Here is a 21874-nt window from a genome sequence, read left to right as displayed (position 1 = left end):
ATTGATGTCAGTTTATTGTTTTGTTTTTTTAATAATATGTTTTTAATAGTAATAATTTAATAATTCGAATAATAGTTGCCAGTTGTCAAGTGCACGTTTTTTTTCCTCTAGAATTAATGAATGGCATTATAACACTCCTAATGCACTTGTTTTATTTTGTATTCTTTTTTCTTTTAACTTTTATAACACAAGACAGATTTTAGTTTTACATTCAATTAGTGTCTGTTGTACCGAAACCGTACCGAACCGTGACCCCTGAACCGAGGTATGTACCGAACCGTGACTTTTGTGTACCGTTACACCCCTAAGTTTAAGTTATCATTTAGCATACTGACATTGAACAAACACACACTGACGACGGTGAGGAGGAGGAGGAGGAGGAGGAGGAGGAGGAGGAGGACGTCCACGGTTCTTCCTCCGGCCCCGGTGGAAGACGGGGAGCAGCTGCACCGTCAGGACACACACACGACACACACCGACCATGGAGGAGATGTCTCGGTTTACATTTTACCACCGTGGCATTAATTAACCGTAAAAATAAATTAATGTGGACATTGTGAACGGAGCAACAGGTGTAGAACATCAGCCGCGATGAGACACTGTTGACACACACAAACACATACAGCATAAATGACTTATCAAGCTAAAATTACTGAAAAATATGAGTTTTACAGGAGCAGTAATGTAAAACAGTCCGGTTTCGCGTCAGTAAAAGCAGTCACTACGAGGCGATCTCATCAATTAAAACGTTACGTTTAAGAATACGAGTTGACAAGAGACTAATAGACATTAACTATCATAAAGTTGATGTGACCAAACAAAAACTCACCTTTGAGCCGTGTTTTCCACTTTTCTGAGTGATTTTAGCGCCGGACAGAGTCTCATTAGTTTCAGGCATCCTCGGTCCCGAGACACACACGACCGCGCACTGCTGGTGCACGGACACAGCCGTGACGTCACGGCCAGAAAAGAGACTTTTCTGTGGCTTTTCTGGCCGTTAGAAAACATTTTGACGGATAAAAAGTCCATGACTTAAAAATATAGAATACAAAGATTAGTAATTAACGGAGGTTACAGCTGGAGGTGTCCTGTGAACAGTTTTACAGGCTTCTCTTTTACTATTGCGGTCTATGGGAAAAATCCTTTTTGGGCCCCATGGGATTTTTTGTTGCAGTACCACGGGTGGCCACTGGGAAAAATCGGCGTGCCTGCCGAGAGGATTACAGGGGGGCTGCATATGACGGGTATGAATGGAAGTTGTTGTCATGTATCCATGACAACGGACTGTTGCAGTCCGTAGCAAAAGACAGCTGATGTTTTTACGATGTTAAAAAAAATGGACTAAAGTAGTTGAATTCACATGTTTAAGGTGAACTTTCACCTGCGGGGAGGGTTAACAATGGTAGAGGGGACTGAGCAGTGACTTTCACCTGAAAAAAAGCGTAGGAAAAGATGAGATGCAGAGCTAACTAGGAGCTAACGCCTGGAGAGGTGGGACTATTTTTTTCACAGTGAGGCTATTTTATTGAATAATATGTATTTCTGGTTGAATAAAACTACATGAAATTGATTGCGTATCCCTCTTTCATATTGCCTTTATTGGTAACCGTTTTATAAAAGCAATATATCACTCCAGTCCGTGGTGCTCATTATACCACTCTAAGGGGGTTGTCGTCCCTCCGCTTCGCGTCGGGCCGAACAACGCCCCTTAGCCGTGGTATAATGAGCATATTCATGGGTTGCAGTGACGTCACGTCAAAGGGACCGCCGCCATATTTGTGTCCGATTTGACAGGTCTCCTCATATGACAGCATACAAACCGTAGGATGGAAATGACAGTTTCTTGACAAAATGACAGGGTTTCATACATCCTGTCTGGGTTTATATCTCTATAACAACAGACAAACTCTATATTATCCCACTTATTACACAGTTTATGAATTAATTAATTAATTAATTTGAGACGTAATGTTGATCAAAGTCCGGTCACTTCTCCGCTGTTTGCTCCTCACCCTCCTCTCGGTCGACTCATGTGTAGTTGTTTTCAACGAGCTTTTGATAATCAATCAGTAGATTGATGAATTATCATGTAAATGTTACGATGTGCGCATTTATGTAGTCCTGTCTGTCATAAGAGACTACGGTTACGGGACACGTTTGTGTCACGGACTCGCGGTGGCACAGACACAGCTGGTCACAGCTGTGACACTGCGCTGGCCCGTCCGCTCTGTCCGCTCTGATCGCAGGTTTGGTTTCCAGCAGCGGTGAGGGAGGCAGAGAGCCTCCACTCTCCCTCTAACAAGCTACAAGTCATTTTTCTAACATCACAATTAGTCTGAAGCTGGTAAAAATGGTAAAAATCCTTGATAGTTCTTCTGCCCTGCTCTGCTGATCAGAGCGGCGTCCCTAGCAACGGCCCGTTTTACTTAGCAACGGTCTGTTATACAGAAATAAAACTACCCTAAATGCAGAATCAGTGAGTAATTAATAGTAATCAAAATGCAGAATTCAATATATCCATGTTATTAAAAAAAAAGTGAATCCCCTCTTTTTGTGAGACTTGTCACAGCCCATGCTGCACTGATAGACTGCAGTCAACTATTTATTCCGCCTATAACTTTACGTCTTTTGGGATGGAATAAAACTGCAGTCCGGGTTTTTTTTGGCGACTGCTATCACAGTCAACAGCACAATATAATCTTGGCATCTTTCAAATAATGTCAATTTTCGGTCTCTTGCTGATTTCCTCCTACTACTCCACTTGTTCTGGTAACGTGACGCTGTGATCTGTGCCCAGGTTGCCCTGATTCGGACACAAATATGGCGGCGCAGAAACACAGTGACGTCATGTGAATCTAATGAATACCACGGCCTGTCGTGATATATTGCTTAAATATAATATAATATGATATGATGTAAAATGATATAATATAGTATATATTATACATGAAAGAGCAAAATAAAACAGAGATTAGGAAAGTAAGAAAACATACATACACACTAGCCTATATAAATTATTTATATTATGAGATAAAATTAGAATAAGTAGAAGAAAGTAGGCTATTAACAATTATTAATTAAATATACAGTGTGTGTGTGTGTGTGTGTGTGTGTGTGTGTGTGTGTGTGTGTGTGTGTGTGTGTGTGTGTGTGTGTGTGTGTGTGTGTGTGTGTGTGTGTGTGTGTGCAGTGTCGCGGTGCAGACTGAGGGGGGCGCTGCTGCGTCATTTCTGTGACCTCACCGTACAGGAAGAAGAAGAACCGGAAGTGTCCTTTGTTTCGTTTCATTTCCGGGCCACGCGCTCTGTTGTGTCGTTGTGGCGGAATTTTGATCCAGAGGAGTTTTATAAACACATATATAAATCTTTATTTACAGGCTGCAGGTGAAGGTTTTCACAGTTCACGATGTACGACCAGGACGAAGGTGAGCCGCGGGCACGAGCACAGCGCGTCACCGCTCACCTGTTGACACCTGTCGGTTTATAACAAACATTAGTTTCAGGTTATAGATGTATAGCTCTTATAATAGATCTATGAGGCTCCGGTTATATATATATATATATATATATATATATATATATGAGGTGTAGCTAATATATAATATAATATATATAATTAAACCGGTAACGTAAAAGTGTTCGTTACGTTACACAGCTGCACTGTTTCAGTCCGTCAACTGGTCGGAGAAAAGCTGTTTATCTGGAACGAACCAACTCACTCCGTTATTATGTTAATTGTATGTCCTATTATATTCTTATAATAGATCCGTAATTCCTCCGTTAACTTTCACTGAGCAGGAAACAATAGTTAACTTAGCAGTTAGCTGCTAACGTTAGCTTCTCCTGTGAAAACAGACTCACGTGTTCTGACAGAGATCACGTCATAAAACACTGAACACGTCATAAAACACGTTAACGTCTCCACCTGCGGGCAGTGATCAATGATCAATGACCAGGTGTTGACCTAACCTGACGGCGCGCTGCTAACAGCTACATGCTAACTGAGCTAATGCTAATGCTAATGAGATGCTGCTGGTGATTCCCTGACGTCACAACCCTGAGTCTGAACCTGAGTTAAGAAACACCATTTTTTGAATAAGATGTAATTATAATATAGAAAAGCTTCCTGTGAAACTTTCTAACTTTCATAAACAGTTACTCTTATGCTGGTCCTTGGTATACAAACATAATTTTTCTCCCCACAAATACTATATATGGAATAACCAGGATATATGTTTCAAACATAAAAAAATATTTTTAAAGAAATGGGGATAAAATGGGTTGATAATGGCATTCTACTTGTCTGTCAGTTATTTAACAAGGAGGGTCAACTGTTTTTTTATAATGAATTTCTGTCAGAGTATACGTTTCCTGTGCTGCCTAGAGAATTTGCTATTGTTTTTGATGCTATTCCTTCAGGTATTAAAATTCTTTTATCCTGTACAACCAGACCTCCACCAACATTCACCCTCCAAATTATTCAAACAGACATATATATTGGGAACTCAGATCCTTTTTTGAGTAATAAAACAAATAATAAATGTATAAGGGAATTAATCCAAAGGGACATAATTAGTAAACCTGCCTCTGTATTTGTCTGGAACAATTTGTATTTTGAAATTGACTGGGAAAAAGCATGGTTACTACCTAGGAAATTTTTTGTTTCAAATAAGGTGCGAGAAGTGTCTCTGAAAATATTGCACAGATGTTATCCTGTTAACTCAACTATTGTAAAATATATAGCCTTTCTGTTCCTTCTGTCATCATACAGATGAATTGCTATGTCATCTCTTCTGGGATTGTCCCTTCAGTCAAACCTTCTGGTGCGACCTCAACCTTTTTTTGAATAGAAAATTAGGTACCCCTTTTAAAATCAAAATTGAATTTATTTTATTTGGTCTTTTTGATAAGAAAATACCCACAAAGAAATTATTTATTATCAACCTTTTTATTCTATTAGCAAAATTCTATATACATACCAGCAAATTTACAAAACAAAAACCCAACTTTTTTATCTTCATCTCTTACTGTAAATCATATATGGACACACTTAATTTTTGCAAAAACTCCAAAGCTTTAAAAATTTTAGCCTTATGTAATGAATTTGATTTATTTTAATTTATTTATTTTCTCTCTGTTGCTCTCTTTATTTGATTCATGCACTATTGTCATTATTATGTTTTTTTTTCTTTTGTTTTGTTATTTTCCCAAAGTGCATTACCTCGAGCATTCCGTGTTCGTATTGACAGTTGCCTTGTACACTACTTTGTGTAAATAAAGTTTATTAAAAAAAAGAAACATAATTAGCTGAAACAACAACACAGCACAAGTTAAAGGGATAGTTCAACATTTTGTCAAATTGGCCCATTGCCATAATCCCTATAGTCATAGCAGTAGGTTCGTTACCTTTAATTGTCGGTGCAAGCTACTTTTAGAACGGCGGAGCAGAGCCATGAGCTGTTCAGAGCTACGCTACGGAGGCTAATGGGATTTCTTGGTTTCCCTCATCAAACTCATCAAATACACAATCCAGCAACTCCATAACGCTCTGGTGGACAAGTTGTGACCTGCACATTCACCAGACTATGAGATAATAACACAACGTTACCAGACAGAGTTGTTTTAGAGGGAAATACAGAGACTGCTTGATGAAAAACTGTCCCTGAAGGCAACGTGCATCAGCGGTTTTGCATGAATTTCCCTCTTAAACAACTCTGTCTGGTAACGTTGTGTTATTATCTCATAGTCTGGTGAATGTGCAGGTCACAACTTGTCCACCAGAGCGTTGTGGAGTTGTTGGATTGTGTATTTGATGGGTTTGATGAGGGAAACCAAGAAATCCCATGAGCCTCCGTAGCGTAGCTCTGAGCAGCTCGAGGCTCTGCTCCGCCGTTCTACAAATAGCTTGCGCCGACAATTAAAGGTAACGAGCCTACTGCTACGACTATAGGGATTATGGCAATGGGCCAATTTGACAAAATGTTGAACTATCCCTTTAAAGAAGGAACACAGAGACAGTTCCACACATTAAAAACGGTTACAATCACAGACAGAGCAGTTTGTTTTCATAGTGTAAAGTGTCTGTAGTTGTAATGTTGTTGTAAATGATTCAGGTCGATGCTGCAGAGAAACTAACAGCGTTTTTTCCCAACGAGTTACATGAGCGAGTTGAGAATGAGACCGACTGTAATACAGTATATGATGACAATTTTCCAATTACATTACTTATACACTGTACAAGTACTGGATACTTAAAATCCCCCTAAACCAAAAATAGATTTTTGACATTATTACCATGTCAGTGTCGTGTTTGGTTTCTGCTACAAGACGTTTCAGCAGCGAAGTCGCCGACGCAGCCGGAACTGAGCTTTTTAGATTTGAAAATGCAGTTTGAAAACTAGAGTCTGAAAAAACTGGATTCAGTTTTTCAGCACCCAGTCGGGTTTAAAACATCAGAATCCCTAGCAACCAATCCCATTGTTTGTTTGTTTTGCATCTCATTTACATAATATATGTTAGTTCAGACCTCTTCATATTGATTTATTGTTGTGTTGATCAATGACATTATCTTTATTGATCATTTGTCAGATAATCAATACGATGAAGATGAGGATGAAATCACTCCAGACTTGTGGCAGGAAGCCTGTTGGATCGTCATCAGGTAAACTCACCTCACCTGGATGACATCATCAGTGGTTTTAATGACATCGTCAGTGGTTTTAATGACATCGTCAGTGGTTTTAATGACATCGTCTGTAGTGTTAATAATCACGGTGTTTAATGAGAATAAACCAGAAGCTCTGGGTCATCTAGAAGCTCTTTACTCTGTCTTTACTGCAGCTCTTATTTTGAAACCTATTTCTCTGGCTTTACTGCAACTCTTATTTTGAAACCCCTCTCTGTCCTTCCTGCAGCTCTTATTTTGACGAGAAGGGCCTGGTGCGGCAGCAGCTGGACTCGTTCGATGAGTTCATCCAGATGTCGGTGCAGCGGATCGTGGAAGACGCTCCGCCCATCGACCTGCAGGCTGAAGCTCAGCACACGTCGGGGGAAGTGGAGGAGCCGGTGAGACGCTGCTGCACCTGCACCTGTGACATCACCGGTGACATCACTGGTGACATCACCGGTGACATCACTCTGACCTCCGTTCTGTGTTTCAGCCTCGTTACCTGTTGAAGTTTGAGCAGATTTACCTGTCGAAGCCAACGCACTGGGAGAGAGACGGAGCTCCTTCTCCCATGATGCCCAACGAAGCCCGACTACGAAACCTCACGTACGTCACCTGCTCTCACCTGCTCTCACCTAGGACTGTCCCAAACGATTATTTTTCTCCTGATTAATCTATCGACTATTTTTTCGATTAGTCGATTAGTGTGCATTCCTCTTCATAATCTTTTTTTTTTTTGGAGGGAAAAAATTGTGTCACATCAGTTTGCTTTAACCTGGAAAATAGACAGATAAAGCAGAGTGCACACTGAAATATTAGCACAATGATTTTGAATAGGCACATTTATTTAGTATAGTCATGGAGACCAGTGTTTCCTCTAGGATGTTTATTAAGCTGGGGGTGCAGGACATCACCCTCACTTACGACCTGCATGCTGTGCTGCGTCCGGGTGCACAGAGAGCAGCAGCGGAGTGGGTTAAAAAATGTACATCTATGGATACATAAAGCAGCAGAACCAGTGTTTCCCACAGGTTTGCAAGGAGACTGTGGGGTAGTCTGATCATCTGATGAGGGAGGGGGGGCGGGGGGTCCGCGATTGGACCGTATGAGTTTCGCACATGCATGCGCCCTTCGCTCTCTGTGTGTGTGTGTGTGTGAAAGAGAGAGAGAGAGAGAGAGAGAGACAATAATGGCGAAAGAGCGCTATGCGGAGATGAATGAACGGAATGATATTGCTGCTGTGGTACAGCATGTGTTTTTACAGTTACAGTTACAGTTTATGGTTCACAACTCGACAGTATGTTGCACGTGTCGACATATTTACGTCATTGATGTAATCGATTAGGTCGATTAATCGGGACAGCCCTAGTCTCACCTGGTCTCTCCTGGTCCTGGTCCAACAGGTACTCTGCTCCGCTGTATGTCGACATCACCAAGACGATCATCAAGGAGGGCGAGGACCAGCTGCAGACTCAGCACCAGAAAACCTTCATCGGTAAAATTCCCATCATGCTTCGCTCCACCTACTGTCTGCTGAGCGGCCTGACGGACAGAGACCTGTGTGAGCTCAACGAGTGTCCGCTGGATCCTGGAGGCTACTTCATCATCAACGGTTCTGAGAAGGTACAAGCTAGGCTAAGCTTAGCTAAGCTATGCTATGCTATGCTACGCTAAACTACGCTAGCTCTGTGTCCATGCTAAGATAGCTGGAACTGGACAATACATACTACATTTACAACCAGTCTGCCATCCAGTCCAGAGCAGAGTAGGAGGGCTCCTAGGATACTAACCGCTATAGCTAACTTTGGCTAGCGGTAGCGGTTAGCATCCGCCGCTACCACCTCCTCCCAGCTCACCACAGAAGCTCCTACTTGTTACAACATCACACTGGAGGCTCCTGGTGTCGGTGACGGCCGAGTATCGACCCACCACTCCAGCGCTTCACGATGACTGTTTACTTTTCTTGGTGGCTCGCCTCAGAACACGAAATAATCGATTTAACAATGGAATTTACCGACGCAGACAGGCGAGAAGAGATGCATCGCAAATTCAACCGAAAATTATATCTGATGCACCCTGGATCTACCGGTGCAGTCGCATCGCAAACGTTTGTATCGGACCACCGATGTGAAGCGGTGAATCTCGCCGTCCCCAATGTAGATGTGTGTGTGTATATATATGTAAGTATGTCCATGCCGAGCTAACAGCTGCTGTGTGATCAGGTGCTGATCGCTCAGGAGAAAATGGCGACCAACACCGTCTACGTCTTCGCCAAGAAGGACTCCAAGTACGCCTACACGGCCGAGTGCCGGTCCTGTCTGGAGAACTCGTCCCGTCCCACCAGCACCATCTGGGTCAGCATGATGGCCCGAGGAGGACAGGTGAGTCCTGGCTGCACCTGGAGACACAAAACAGCTCCTGAGTCCTGATTACCGACTGATATTGATAATAATCATAATCACACAGTTACACACATCGCACATTTTTTACTTTGCACTAAAATCAACACTGCCAATTTGTTGTATATACATTTGTACATTACATCTATCTATCTTCTATCTATCGTTCTATCTATCGTTCTGTCTATCTATCATTCTATCTATCTATCTATCTATCTATCTATCTATCGTTCTATCGTTCTATCGTTCTATCGTTCTATCTATCTATCGTTCTATCTAGTTCTATCTATCGTTCTATCTATCGTTCTATCGTTCTATCTATCTGTCTATCGTTCTATCTATCCATCTATCTATCTATCGTTATAATCGTTCGTTTTATTGTTCTATCTACTTTGCACTAAAATCAACACTGCCAATTTGTTGTATATACATTTGTACATTACATCTATCTATCTTCTATCTATCGTTCTATCTATCGTTCTGTCTATCTATCATTCTATCTATCTATCTATCGTTCTATCTATCTATCTATCTATCTATCTATCTATCTATCTATCTAAACGTATTGATTGCGTTTCCAGGGCGTGAAGAAGAGCGCCATCGGGCAGAGGATCGTCTCCACGCTGCCCTACATCAGACAGGAAGTTCCCATCATCATCGTGTTCCGCGCGCTGGGCTTTGTGTCGGACAGAGACATCCTGGAACACATCATCTACGACTTTGACGACCCGGAGATGATGGAAATGGTCGGTCTCATTATTGATTATTGGTCCTTTATTATAGAACGAATCTCCTTGTTGTTTACAACTACTTCCGGGTAGAAAACCAGCATGAGAACAATAGTGACGGACGAGAGTTTCGCTATATATATCAACTTTTTCATGTCACTATATAGCCGTTTAGACTAATCTGATGTTTGTAAAGTCTATAAAACCAATGATTGGACAAACATTACTATAGAGGGTATGCGTTTACGTCACGTTGCCCTCGGCAACGCCCCGTTCGATCGGACTGAGTGGCAAAACAAGCGTTCCTCAACGTGCTGGCGGATAGCGGTGGACTCATAAACTGGATAAAATATCTTATATGAAAACAAATTGATGTCAAAAAGAATCGACAACCAGCTCCCCAAAACCGTCTGCTCTACGGACACTTCCTGTAACACACAGTGTGACCGCGGCACCTGCAGAGTGACTGACAGGCTCACTGTTAATGTGCAGAGGGACGAGATTACAGCTGTTACTGTCGTCCTGACAGTGACTCCCGACACTAAAACACGAGCTGCTTTTATTCTGAAAAACTCTGACCAGTCAAACTGTAGGATGTGTTAGAGGACTAATTTATCTGTCTAAACATCATAACTACGACACCTGAAACTGTAAACACAGCTGATCGATCGAAAACAATGACCGCTCCTGTTAATTTACTTTCCGTCATTGAGAACAGGTTCTTGAATGTAACTCGGTCAAAGTGAGACGTATCCTCAAGATTTTTAGCAGCTCTGTTAGGTCATGCATGCTTTACATGCTGGCAAAGCTAGACATGTCAGACTTGTGTGGGCTCGGAGAAAATCGCTTCGTTACTTGCTCGTTTTTGAACTTTGGCGGCTCTGCCACTCGTCTTTTTGCCACTCAGTGGACGTTCCACAGCGACTTCCGAGTACCGTGACGTCATGTGCATACCCTCTATTTACGTGTGCACATTTTTGGAATTGGTCATGATTATCATAGATTAGCCGGGCTAACGGTTAGCTACCTGTTTAACTTTAATAACTCAGTGACTCAATAAACGGTCCATGAGAAAAATATTTTCTCCAGCGGATATCTGAGTTACAACATGACTGAGCTAACTGGAGTAGTTTCATGTCGTATCCCACAACGGGAGGGTTTTAACAGCTGACGTCCTGGTGTTAGCTTAGCTACCATTAGCTTGGCTGCTGCCGTTAGCTTGGCTACCGCCGTTAGCTTAGCTACCGTTAGCGGTCCCTGTCAGCTGCAGCCACTGATGCTTTCTAGACACTGTGATTCCCCCAAACTGAATAAATACCACACATAGCAACACAAAACACACACACAGAAATAGTAATGTTTCTTCAATCATTTCAGATTTGTCTAAACGGTGATAGGGCGTGAAAAATATGATTTACATAGCTAAACTCTCGTTCGTTACTATTTATCTCATTCACATTACGTGCTGGTTTTCTACCCGGAAGTAGAATGTAAACAACAAGGAGATTCGGTCTATTGAACAGCTGTTGACTGTGACACGATTGGTTCAGACTGAGGTTGTGATGTCACCTGTGATGTCATCGGCCTCTAGGTGAAGCCGTCTCTGGACGAGGCGTTCGTGATCCAGGAGCAGAACGTGGCGTTGAACTTCATCGGGTCCAGAGGAGCGAAGCCCGGCGTGACGAAGGAACGGAGGATCAAATACGCCAAAGAAGTTCTGCAGAAGGAAATGTTGCCGCACGTCGGTGTCAGCGACTTCTGCGAGACCAAGAAGGCGTATTTCTTAGGGTGAGTCGTCGCCCTCGGAGACGCACCGGCACCGCTACAGGCGGCGTCCAGGTGAAGGTGTGTGTGTCACCGTGTGTGTTTCCTGTTTATGCAGGTACATGGTCCACCGGCTGCTGCTCGCCGCTCTGGGCCGCCGCGAGCTGGACGACAGAGATCACTACGGCAACAAGAGACTGGACCTCGCTGGGCCGCTGCTGGCTTTCCTGTTCAGAGGGTGAGGCTTCCTCGCCGTCGTCACTCTGACCTCTCACTTCACCTAGTGCTATTACACGTTATTTAACCTTTAAATAATGTTGAGGGTCCAATGTGACCCATTTTTATATTTAGGAACAGTAAAAACACCCTAAACATTTTTCCTCTCACTTTAAGTTGAACTTGTTCTTGACCAACACAATATCTACAGATTGTTGTTGTCTCTTTTCACCTCCTCTCCCTCTCTCCCTTGTGTGCTGCAGTGCGCTGCACACGTTTACACAGAGATCCGCTACATTATGTCGGCTTTGCTTGTTTACATTTCACAGTAAAACTCCCATTGAAAAGGATCGATTAATTGCAATTAATTTAATTTAACCCTTTCACTGCCAAAGACGAGTTATCTCGTCTTAGCGTTTTTTTAATGGCAACGCCATGTTGAATGTCTTGCCCTACTCCTCTGTGAAGATCAGACTTGTATCATCAAAATAAAGTGCAGAAAAACACATTTGGATTGAGAGATATAAAAAATATAGCGTGTTTTTCCCCCCTCACGGAGCGGAGCGGGTGTCTGACTGCAGCGGCGCCGCTCCGTGACACTCTGGCTGCCGGTGAGAGCTTAGGGGGCGGCGGCGGGGCTCATGGCGGCTCGGCAGCTCGTTGAAGCTCCGTGCAGCTCCGTGATACAAAGCACAAACGTTAGTAACAACAACCCCGTTGATCACTCGTCGTTAGTCATCAAGAGCGTTTGGAAAGTCGCCAGATTTTGCGAGAAATCACTCAGATAGCAGCTTGAAAATCCCCGATCTAGTGTGGATGAGGAGCGGACGGTGCCGGCGAACTGGCGAGAGCTAAAGATGGTGGGAGTGTCTGTTGTGAGCAGACTGTCTGTGGCTGTGGGTTCAGGGGGCACGTCAGCCAGAGCTGTAGGCTGTGTGTGTGTGTAGATGTGTGTGTGAGACAAAGAGCGTGAGTGAGACCGCTGCCTGCTGACCAGAGGAAGCTGGATCTGATCTAAAGTGCCGTGTTTCGGCTACAAAAACCTGTCGAACTGATCCGCACACACACACACACACACACACACGTATGCACACGCACACGTCACGTACGCACACACACTAAAAAAAAGAAAAGAAAAAGTTGTAACTCAAAGAAAAGAAGGAAAAAAGGCTGCAGTAGTGTGTGTCAGTAGCTAAATATTTTGTCTTTTGTCATCAAAAGTCATTTGTCAGTGTTGATTTAGTTGTTGTTTACAAGAGAACAACTGTACAGATGTTGAGGCATCACTAAAGCAAAATATAAAGGAGCCAATTGTACTGGTTCACCTGAAAATGACAGCCGACACAAAAACCTCTTTTTCTCAAGATTTTGGTGCCAAAATGGCATTTTGGGCTAAACTAACCTATATTCAACCGCCAATTTCACAAGACTGGAACAAGATAGAAACAAACAGGTTTTTTTGCTGGAAACTAGAGACCCTCATCTTTCCTTTGATGGGTTGAATGTAGGGGTGCAACGGTACAGGTAGCCCACGGTACGATACGTACCTCGGTTTTTGGTCACGGTTCTCGGTACGGTTTCGGTGTGTGTTTTGTGCAGAGAACTTTTTTTTTCTCCCAAAATAATGTTTATAATTTATAATATATTTATAATATAGCTCTCCCCTCTATCTCTCTCTCTCACTCACTCACACACACACACACACACACACACACACCTGAACTGTCTGTGAACAGCCCCTAGCTCCTCCCTCTGCACACTCCTTTAGTAGGTGAACACTCTGAAGCCACTTTCAAACAGAGATCGCGCTATATTGCCGACATGGAAGACCGTCACTATGCTGGCAGTCACAGTCTCTCACTGGGAAAGAAGGAGTTAGTCTATTGTGTTTTTTTAAACAGCCTTTCACTACCTCTCATCCCTGTCAGTCAACTCCTGCTCGACCTCGGTCTCTCTATCGCGCGCGGGCACGCGGACACGCGGATACGCGACCACACACATGCGGTGTGCATGGACAGAGTCCTGCTGGAACTCTAATAAAAGCTAAATGTGCTAAATCGCGCTAATAACTTATTAATTTTCCCCGCGATTGCGATCAGCGACCGCTCATGCCGCCGCCTGTTTGTTTTCTTTTTTTTTTTTTTTTCCCTCTTCTGTATGTGAGCTGCTGCACTTTCAGTTGCAGGGGGGGAGTCACTGTGAGTGTGTGGAGGCTCAACAGTGATTGGACATCGACTCGCGGGGGCGGGCTTTCGCCTTAAACGGCCAGGCACACACATACACGGCACAGCTGCCTGTAAAGCAGTAAGAGCTGATGGACGCTGAATCTGAAATACCGAGGTCCAAGAGCGTATTGCACCGTGCAGGCCGTACCGAACGGTTCGGTATTTTACCGAGAACCGTTGCATCCCTAGTTGAATGTGTATGTAGTAACAGTACATAATATATGGTGGGTCTACGGAAATCAGTCAAAAAGCTGGAAAATGCCTGGCAAGCTGGAGGAAGCTGCTGTGAGAATGGCTGGCAGTCAAAGAGTTAATCGATTAAATTCTTATCGACAATTAATCGATAGTCGATTAATTATTTACATCCCTAGCTGTAATAAAGACATTAGTCAGATATCAATCAAGATACTGAATTGGTTGTCAAGTCAACATCAATAGGGTTAGGGTTACACCATCCACACCAGGGTCAGAGGTTCATGCTTTTATTTTAAAAAAGTCCTCCTTCACCCTGTTTCCTGTTTGTCCTCCTCGTCCAGGATGTTCAAGAACCTGTTGAAGGAGATCAGGATCTACGCCCAGAAGTTCATCGACCGGGGGAAAGACTTCAACCTGGAGCTCGCCATTAAAACCCGCATCATCTCCGACGGACTCAAGTACTCGCTGGCGACAGGGAACTGGGGCGACGTGAAGAAGGCTCACCAGGCCCGAGCCGGCGTGTCGCAGGTCAGAGCTCCAGAGGCCAAGCGGTGGAACCGAGTCTCAGGACTCAGTCCGTCTCAGCTGTGACTGAACCTCTTCTTGTCTGCAGGTGTTGAACCGTCTCACCTTTGCGTCCACGCTGTCCCACCTGCGGCGCGTCAACTCTCCCATCGGCAGAGACGGGAAACTGGCCAAACCGCGGCAGCTGCACAACACGCTGTGGGGGATGGTGTGTCCGGCCGAGACGCCCGAGGTAAAAAAAAAAAACTCTTTGTTGCTCCTCTGGTTGATCACATAGATCCGTTAGTTGATTAGTTGTTTTTTTAATCTCAGATATTCAACAAACATTCTTTCTTATTTTCTCCTTTCTGCTGCCAATACAAAACATCAATTAAACAATGAAAATAAACTCAGCACACATCAAACATTACACTGAAAAAGTAACATATATATATATACAGCTCTGGAAAAAATGAAGAGACCACTCCCAAAATGATGAGTTTCTCTGGTTTCACTATTTATAGGTTTGTTATGTGTTAGAATTAACTTTTTTTTTTTGTTTTATTATATCAACTACCGACAACATTTTTCCCAAAATTGAAATAAAAATACTGTCATTTAGAGCTTTTATTGGCTGAAAATGACTAAACTAGTCTAAATAACAAAAAATATCAAGTCTTTTCAGACCTTGAATAATAATAATGCAAAGAAAACATGTTCATATATATTCCTAAAGAACACAGCAAGAATATTTTAACTCAGGAAGAGTTTATAAATCAGTTATTGTGGGATAATGTCAATGTTTAATCCCAGCAGTGGTTTTTATAATCTTCCTATAAAACCAGATGTGGTTCAGGTGATGACCTCATCAGTGTCTCATTAAGGAGAAGGAGTTAAAAAAGAAAAGAAAAGAATGACTGTCATACATGTAGAGATGCTTTTAACTCATTGAGTGCCGCGCTCCTTTCCAAAGTTTTAGTCAAGTGTACCGGCAATTTAGACCATTTTGACTTTTTATGTAGAGCCATAGTGTATTCTATATTATTGCCACCAACACATACTGTAGCTCAATTGAAAGGTTTAACTTTATGCTTCAAATGGCCACAAACCGTTTGTTTCTACGTGCCTCCGTTCCTGAGAAAAGTCAAGCTAAACATGGCTGGGTTTCACCAAAATCCCTCCTTTTTTTCTAGAAAAGGAGATAGAGCGTCTTTTATGAAAGGTGCTCTGTTTGTGCCTGTCGCTCTTCTGACACTCGCATTTCTGGATCAAAGGGCTCGTATAAGATAAATATACACAACAATTGTTGTTCTATTCACAAAACCACCATCGGGGGCGGGGGGGGCGCCACTAAACAACAATAACACAGACGCACCGTGCCGTGTCACAGCCTCTCGCCGCGGAACGTGAGGGTCTGTCGGCCACAGCGGCTCGCGAACACCGGTCCCGCCGGTGGTCGCGGTCCGTCTGTGGTACGGGTCGGTGATGCCGGCCTGCTTTGGCCCAGAGACCATCAGATTTTACTGCGGGAGGACTTTGGGGAGGACACGGTGTTGCTCCAGATGAAGACCGGGCGGGACTGTGGGCTGAGAGCTTCCTGTTTCTGCTCCGAGCAGCTGGAGCAGCTGGAGCAGCAGCGCAGGTGAGAGCAGAGCAGCTGCTGCATCCACATGCAGAACTCCGTTTGCAGAAGCTGAGTTATGATAAAAACTTCCACATCATGAGCTGTCATGTGACTTTGATCGTCATCTATTTCAGTTCTCCTCGTCGTAGAGTCCCCAAATTTACATATAATGTGTATTAAAGTGTCTATTTTCATAATTTAAAAAAAAAGCAAAAAACGAAAAATTTCGTTTTTGGCACTCAACGCATGGGAACGAAAAACGAGAAATTACGTGGTTGGCACTCAATGAGTTAACAAACATTTGTGAAAGTGGTCTCTTATTTTTTTCCAGAGCTGTACATATATTATTCGTATATAAATAGATACATAAAAGAAAAAGTGGATATTGAAGACAATCCGTATCGGCTGTTTACCGTCTGTGATTATAGGTAATTGATTGTTGATTGGCTCTGTGCCTCAGGGTCACGCCGTGGGTCTGGTGAAGAACTTGGCGCTCATGGCCTACATCTCCGTGGGCTCGCAGCCGTCGCCCATCCTGGAGTTTCTGGAGGAGTGGAGCATGGAGAACCTGGAGGAGATCTCTCCTGCTGCCATCGCAGAGTCAGTCTCATGTCCAACTGTCCATCAGCTGATACCAATCATCCGTCCTGTGTCTCTGTTGTTTATGGCAGCCATTTTAGATTTAGTCTTAAGGCCTTTGCACACTGAGTCCGTTTTTTTCGTCCGAATTTGCCGCACGTCAAAAAATAAATTCGACCTCATGTTGTGTCAATCATGTTTACACACCGAGTCCGAAACTTTCATCCGTCATAAACGTTTTCGGAACAGGTTCGATTTAATGCGTTTTTCGCATCCGTGAAAAGCCTTTTGACCAATCACATCAGAGTTTCGAGGCTGGAGAGGGAGAGAGAGAGGGGGGCGGGATCACCGCTGACTGGGTGTCTGTGTGTGTGTGTGTGCGTGCGCGCGTGCGCCAGCCGCTGTTCACCGCTGTGTGTGTGTGTCTGTGTGTATGCATTTGTGAGTGCGCCAGCCGCTGTTCAGGATCATGGAAACTCATCGTCTTCTGTTTACTGTGTGAGCTAATAATCAATATCTTTCAAACTGGACCACTGACATCCTATAATAAACAGTTGAAGTGATCATGATAGTTCCTGCTCATTAACAAGCAGCAGATCCCCTCGCTACTGCGTCCTCTCAGGATGGACACTTTTTCTCTTTCATTTCTCTACAAGTGAGAGAACCACAAAGTGCATCACTGCGTGACGATTTTTGTCTCCCTCTCCGAAATTTGGAACACAGAATAAAAACGCATGCGAATAAAACGCAACGGACTCGGTGTGCAAGGAGCCTGCACATTACCTTTTTTGTCGGATGACGGATATGAAAAACGCATGCGAAAAAAACGGACTCAGTGTGCAAAGACCTTTAGTCTTAGTCTTTTGGACTAAAATACTTATTAGTTATAGTCAATTTTAGTCATTTCTTTATGTGATAGTTTTAGTCGTTTTAGTCGACGAAAACTCAAAAAGGTTTTAGTCTAGTTTTAGTAAAAAAAAAAAAAGTCTTCTAACAAATTAATTCAATAAGTAGGCTATTGGAGATTGCTGTTGGGCAGAAACCTTTTATCTCCATATTTCAACTTTTTAAAGAGATAGTTCACCCAAAATTGAAACTCATTATCTACTCACCCTCATGTGGAAGTGTGGAAGAAAAGTGAGCTCCGTTCTCAACCGTCATATGGACATGCAGTGCTGCACGGAGCCCCGCTGTAACTCAGAGAAGCCACGGAGGACTCTGAAACTTCTCTCAGCCCTTAGTCCACATGAGGGGGAGGAGATAATGAGTGAAATTTGAATTTTGGGTGAACTATCCCTTTAACGTTTTCCCCCCAACATATTTCAACTGTTTTTTTTCCGTGAATTGATGCCCTGGCCTGCTTCATCATACAGGAGTGTCACACATAAGTTGTGAAAATAGCAGATCTATAAGTTCAACACATTGCAACACATTGTGAGCTTGTAGATCGGTTATTTCCACCAATAAATACAATAATAAACGGACAGCATATCTCAGCAGCGTCCCAGCACATTGTTCTATTTTTGACGGAGCCGTTGCTAAATCGTGTGAAGCTTTAGAGCAATGACAATCCACACTAGGAAATTTAGAGGCGATCGCAGCCCGACCACTAGCATTTACGTCCGTTCTCGTCTCGTCAACGAAAACTCACACTCGTCTCGTCATGTTTTCGTCATCAGAGAGCCATGTGTATCTCGTCAACGTCTCGTTATCGTCATGACGAACAAAATATTTCGTCATTGTTAACGAAAACAATGCTGGTCCTGTGTCTCTGCACAAGAGGAGACGACGTGTTCGTGGTGTCAAACGTCTTTGTCTCTGTGTTTCAGCGCCACCAAGATCTTTGTGAACGGCTGCTGGGTCGGGATCCACAAAGACCCGGAGCAGCTGATGAACACGCTGAGGAAACTGCGGCGACAGATGGACATCATCGTGTCCGAGGTAAAGTCGCCGTCACGCGTTCATACTACATGATCGTTAGGTCCAACACAAGAAACGTTAACCTGGTCAGGTGAGTCCTAATGGCTGCTCTGAACTTCCCAGGTGTCGATGATCAGAGACATCAGGGAGCGTGAGATCAGGATTTACACAGACGCCGGACGGATCTGTCGGCCGCTGCTCATCGTGGAAAAACAAAAACTGCTGCTGAAGAGACGGCACATCGACCAGCTGAAGGAGCGAGAGTACAACAACTACAGGTGAGACAGAGACACAGGTGAGACAGCTACAGGTGAGACAGGGATGTCTGTCTGTGTCTCAGTGTCTTAGTTCTTGGAGACCGCTGTCCTAACATTCGACGACATCACCAGTTGTTTCCTGGCTCAGTTGTTGTTGTTGTTTCCGTGTGGCGTCAGCTGGCAGGACCTGGTGGCGAGCGGCGTGGTGGAGTATATCGACACTCTGGAGGAGGAGACGGTGATGCTCGCCATGACGCCCGACGACCTGCAGGAGAAGGGCGTGGCCTACTGCTCCACCTACACACACTGTGAGATCCACCCGTCCATGATCCTGGGAGTCTGCGCCTCCATCATCCCCTTCCCCGACCACAACCAGGTACCGGCTGCCATCACGTAGCGGAGCGTCGCCAGCTGCTCTAAGATCTTTGTTGTGTAGTAGTAGTGGAACATTGCTCTAATGGTACAGACACACCAACTTCGGCAACGGACGTCAAGTCGACGGATCACATTCATTGTCTATGTAGAGCAGGAGCTCCGGCCGCGCGGTGCATGATTGACACAGCACGTCGAGTTGACGGCCCCATCGCCGTATGTGGATTTGCATAAAATTCGATAGATTGAACATGATGCAAAAGACGTCCGTCCAACGCAATGCAGCCGGCTCAGAAACTTAGTTCAAACTATCAAACTAGGCAGTGTTGATCAAATATGAATCAAGATTCTGTTACTGCACTACACATTTCTCGCCTCAAATGTTTTCAGAAACATACTTTAGTGTGTTGTTTAACTGTAAAATGAGATCGTTTGTGACCCGGCCGCCATGTTGGAAACGGCAGAGCGAAACTCGAAGCTCCGCACCCCACAGAACTGCCCTTTCGCTGGTGCGTTCGGCGATTCGTTGCGTCGGGATCCGTCGCCGCCGGAGTTGGTGTGTCTGTACCATAAGGCTGTATTCGAAACCGCATACTATACTGCTGGTACGTACTGATTAGGCCAAAATGCAGTATGCAGTATGTAAACAAAAGCAAAATCTGCAGTATGTGAAAAATTCCCGGATGTCGTACTGATTCGGAAAATATCTCCAGTTTGCATCTGACCAGTCTACATTGCGTACTGTATCCCACAATGCAATGCGCCCCTGACGTCTAACCGTAACCAAAGACGGTTTAGAGGAGTGAAGTATCTTTAAAAAATAGTAGAAGTAGCATACTGAATCCCACATTCAGTATGCAGTATACAGTACATACTAACGCAGTATGTAGTAGGCAGTACGGTAGTATGCGGTTTCGAAAACAGCCTAAGATCTTTGTGGTTGTAGTGGAGCGTCTCTCTCTAAGATCTTTGTGCTTGTAGTCTCCCAGGAACACGTACCAGTCGGCCATGGGGAAACAGGCCATGGGCGTCTACATCACCAACTTCCATGTGCGGATGGACACGCTGGCTCACGTGCTCTACTACCCTCAGAAGCCTCTGGTCACCACGCGCTCCATGGAGTACCTGCGCTTCAGAGAGCTGCCTGCAGGTAAACACTCCTGTCAGACCAGGATCAGGGTTTAGCGCTTCATATAGACCGAATCTCCTTGTTGTTTACAACTACTTCCGGGTAGAAAACCAGCACGTAATTTGAGATCAATGAGATGAGAATGAGATCAATAGTAACGAACGAGAGTTTAGCTATATACAGTATATCATATTTTTCACGCCGTATCACCGTTTAGACAAATCTGAAATGATTGAAGAAACATTACTATTTCTGTGTGTGTGTGTTTTGTGTTGCTATGTGTTGAATTTATTCAGTTTGGGGGAATCACAGTGTCTAGAAAGCATCAGTGGCTCAGCTAACAGGGACAGCTGACGGCGGTAGCTAAGCTAACAGCAGTAGCTAAGCTAACGGCGGTAGCTAAGCTAACAGCAGTAGCTAAGCTAACGGCGGTAGCTAAGCTAACACCAGGACGTCAGCTGTTAAAACCCTCCCGTTGTGGGATACGACATGAAACTACTCCAGTTAGCTCAGTCATGTAGTAACTCAGATATCCGCTGGAGAAAATATTTTTTCATGGACCGTTTATTGAGTCACTGAGTTATTAAAGTTAAACAGGTAGCTAACCGTTAGCCCGGCTAATCTATGATAACCATGACTAATTACAAAAATGTGCACACATAAATAGTAATGTTTGTCCAATCATTGGTTTTATAAGCTTTACAAACATCAGATTAGTCTAAACGGTGATATAGTAACATGAAAAATTTGATATATATAGCGAAACTCTCGTCTGTCACTATTGTTCTCATGCTGGTTTTCTACCCGGAAGTAGTTGTAAACAACAAGGAGATTTGTCCTATAGCTGTCTGCAGGTAAACACACCTGTCAGACCAGGGTCAGGGTTTAGGGTTTAGGGTTTAGGGTTTACAGTTTGCCCTGCTCACCGACTGCCAGGCGGAGCTGAAATGTTGTTTGTGTTTTCCAGGCATCAACTCGATTGTGGCGATCGCGTCGTACACGGGTTACAACCAGGAGGACTCTGTGATCATGAACCGGTCGGCTGTGGATCGAGGCTTCTTTAGGTGCGTCTCTCTCTCTGTTGGCATGACGACGCCCGAGTGTTGTTTTCTCTCTGCCTATCGGTCTGACGCTGCGCTGCTCGTTCGTCCTGCAGGTCCGTGTTCTACCGCTCCTACAAAGAGCAGGAGTCGAAGAAAGGCTTCGACCAGGAGGAGATCTTTGAGAAGCCGACACGTGAAACCTGTCAAGGTGAGAACTGAGCGCCGGTCTGACGTCCATCATCTGTCTGTTCAG

At 44.0% G+C, this 21874-nt stretch overlaps 1 protein-coding gene across 1 annotated transcript in view; it reads left to right on the top strand.

The window, feature by feature from the left end:
* Window positions 1–3293: 3293 nt before the first annotated feature.
* The window catches only part of polr2b (RNA polymerase II subunit B), a 28333-nt gene continuing 9752 nt past the window's right edge, over window positions 3294–21874 (top strand). The window contains exons 1-18 of the mRNA XM_085789012.1: window positions 3294–3424; window positions 6588–6660; window positions 6914–7064; window positions 7160–7272; window positions 8070–8289; window positions 8889–9047; window positions 9647–9811; window positions 11385–11581; window positions 11676–11795; window positions 14535–14721; window positions 14807–14950; window positions 16782–16921; window positions 18730–18841; window positions 18944–19098; window positions 19255–19453; window positions 20431–20599; window positions 21546–21642; window positions 21735–21829. Coding sequence (XP_085645138.1) covers window positions 3406–3424; window positions 6588–6660; window positions 6914–7064; window positions 7160–7272; window positions 8070–8289; window positions 8889–9047; window positions 9647–9811; window positions 11385–11581; window positions 11676–11795; window positions 14535–14721; window positions 14807–14950; window positions 16782–16921; window positions 18730–18841; window positions 18944–19098; window positions 19255–19453; window positions 20431–20599; window positions 21546–21642; window positions 21735–21829 — 2515 coding nt within the window. The 5' untranslated portion in view covers window positions 3294–3405. The remainder of the gene's footprint in view (window positions 3425–6587; window positions 6661–6913; window positions 7065–7159; window positions 7273–8069; window positions 8290–8888; window positions 9048–9646; window positions 9812–11384; window positions 11582–11675; window positions 11796–14534; window positions 14722–14806; window positions 14951–16781; window positions 16922–18729; window positions 18842–18943; window positions 19099–19254; window positions 19454–20430; window positions 20600–21545; window positions 21643–21734; window positions 21830–21874) is intronic.

This window comes from Trachurus japonicus, chromosome 10 (assembly GCF_045865225.1).
Source record: "Trachurus japonicus isolate A0001 chromosome 10, Traja_1.0".
Taxonomy (NCBI): Eukaryota; Metazoa; Chordata; class Actinopteri; order Carangiformes; family Carangidae; genus Trachurus; species Trachurus japonicus.
Note: the sequence above shows the minus strand (reverse complement) of the source record. Positions and strands in the feature narration are given on the sequence as shown.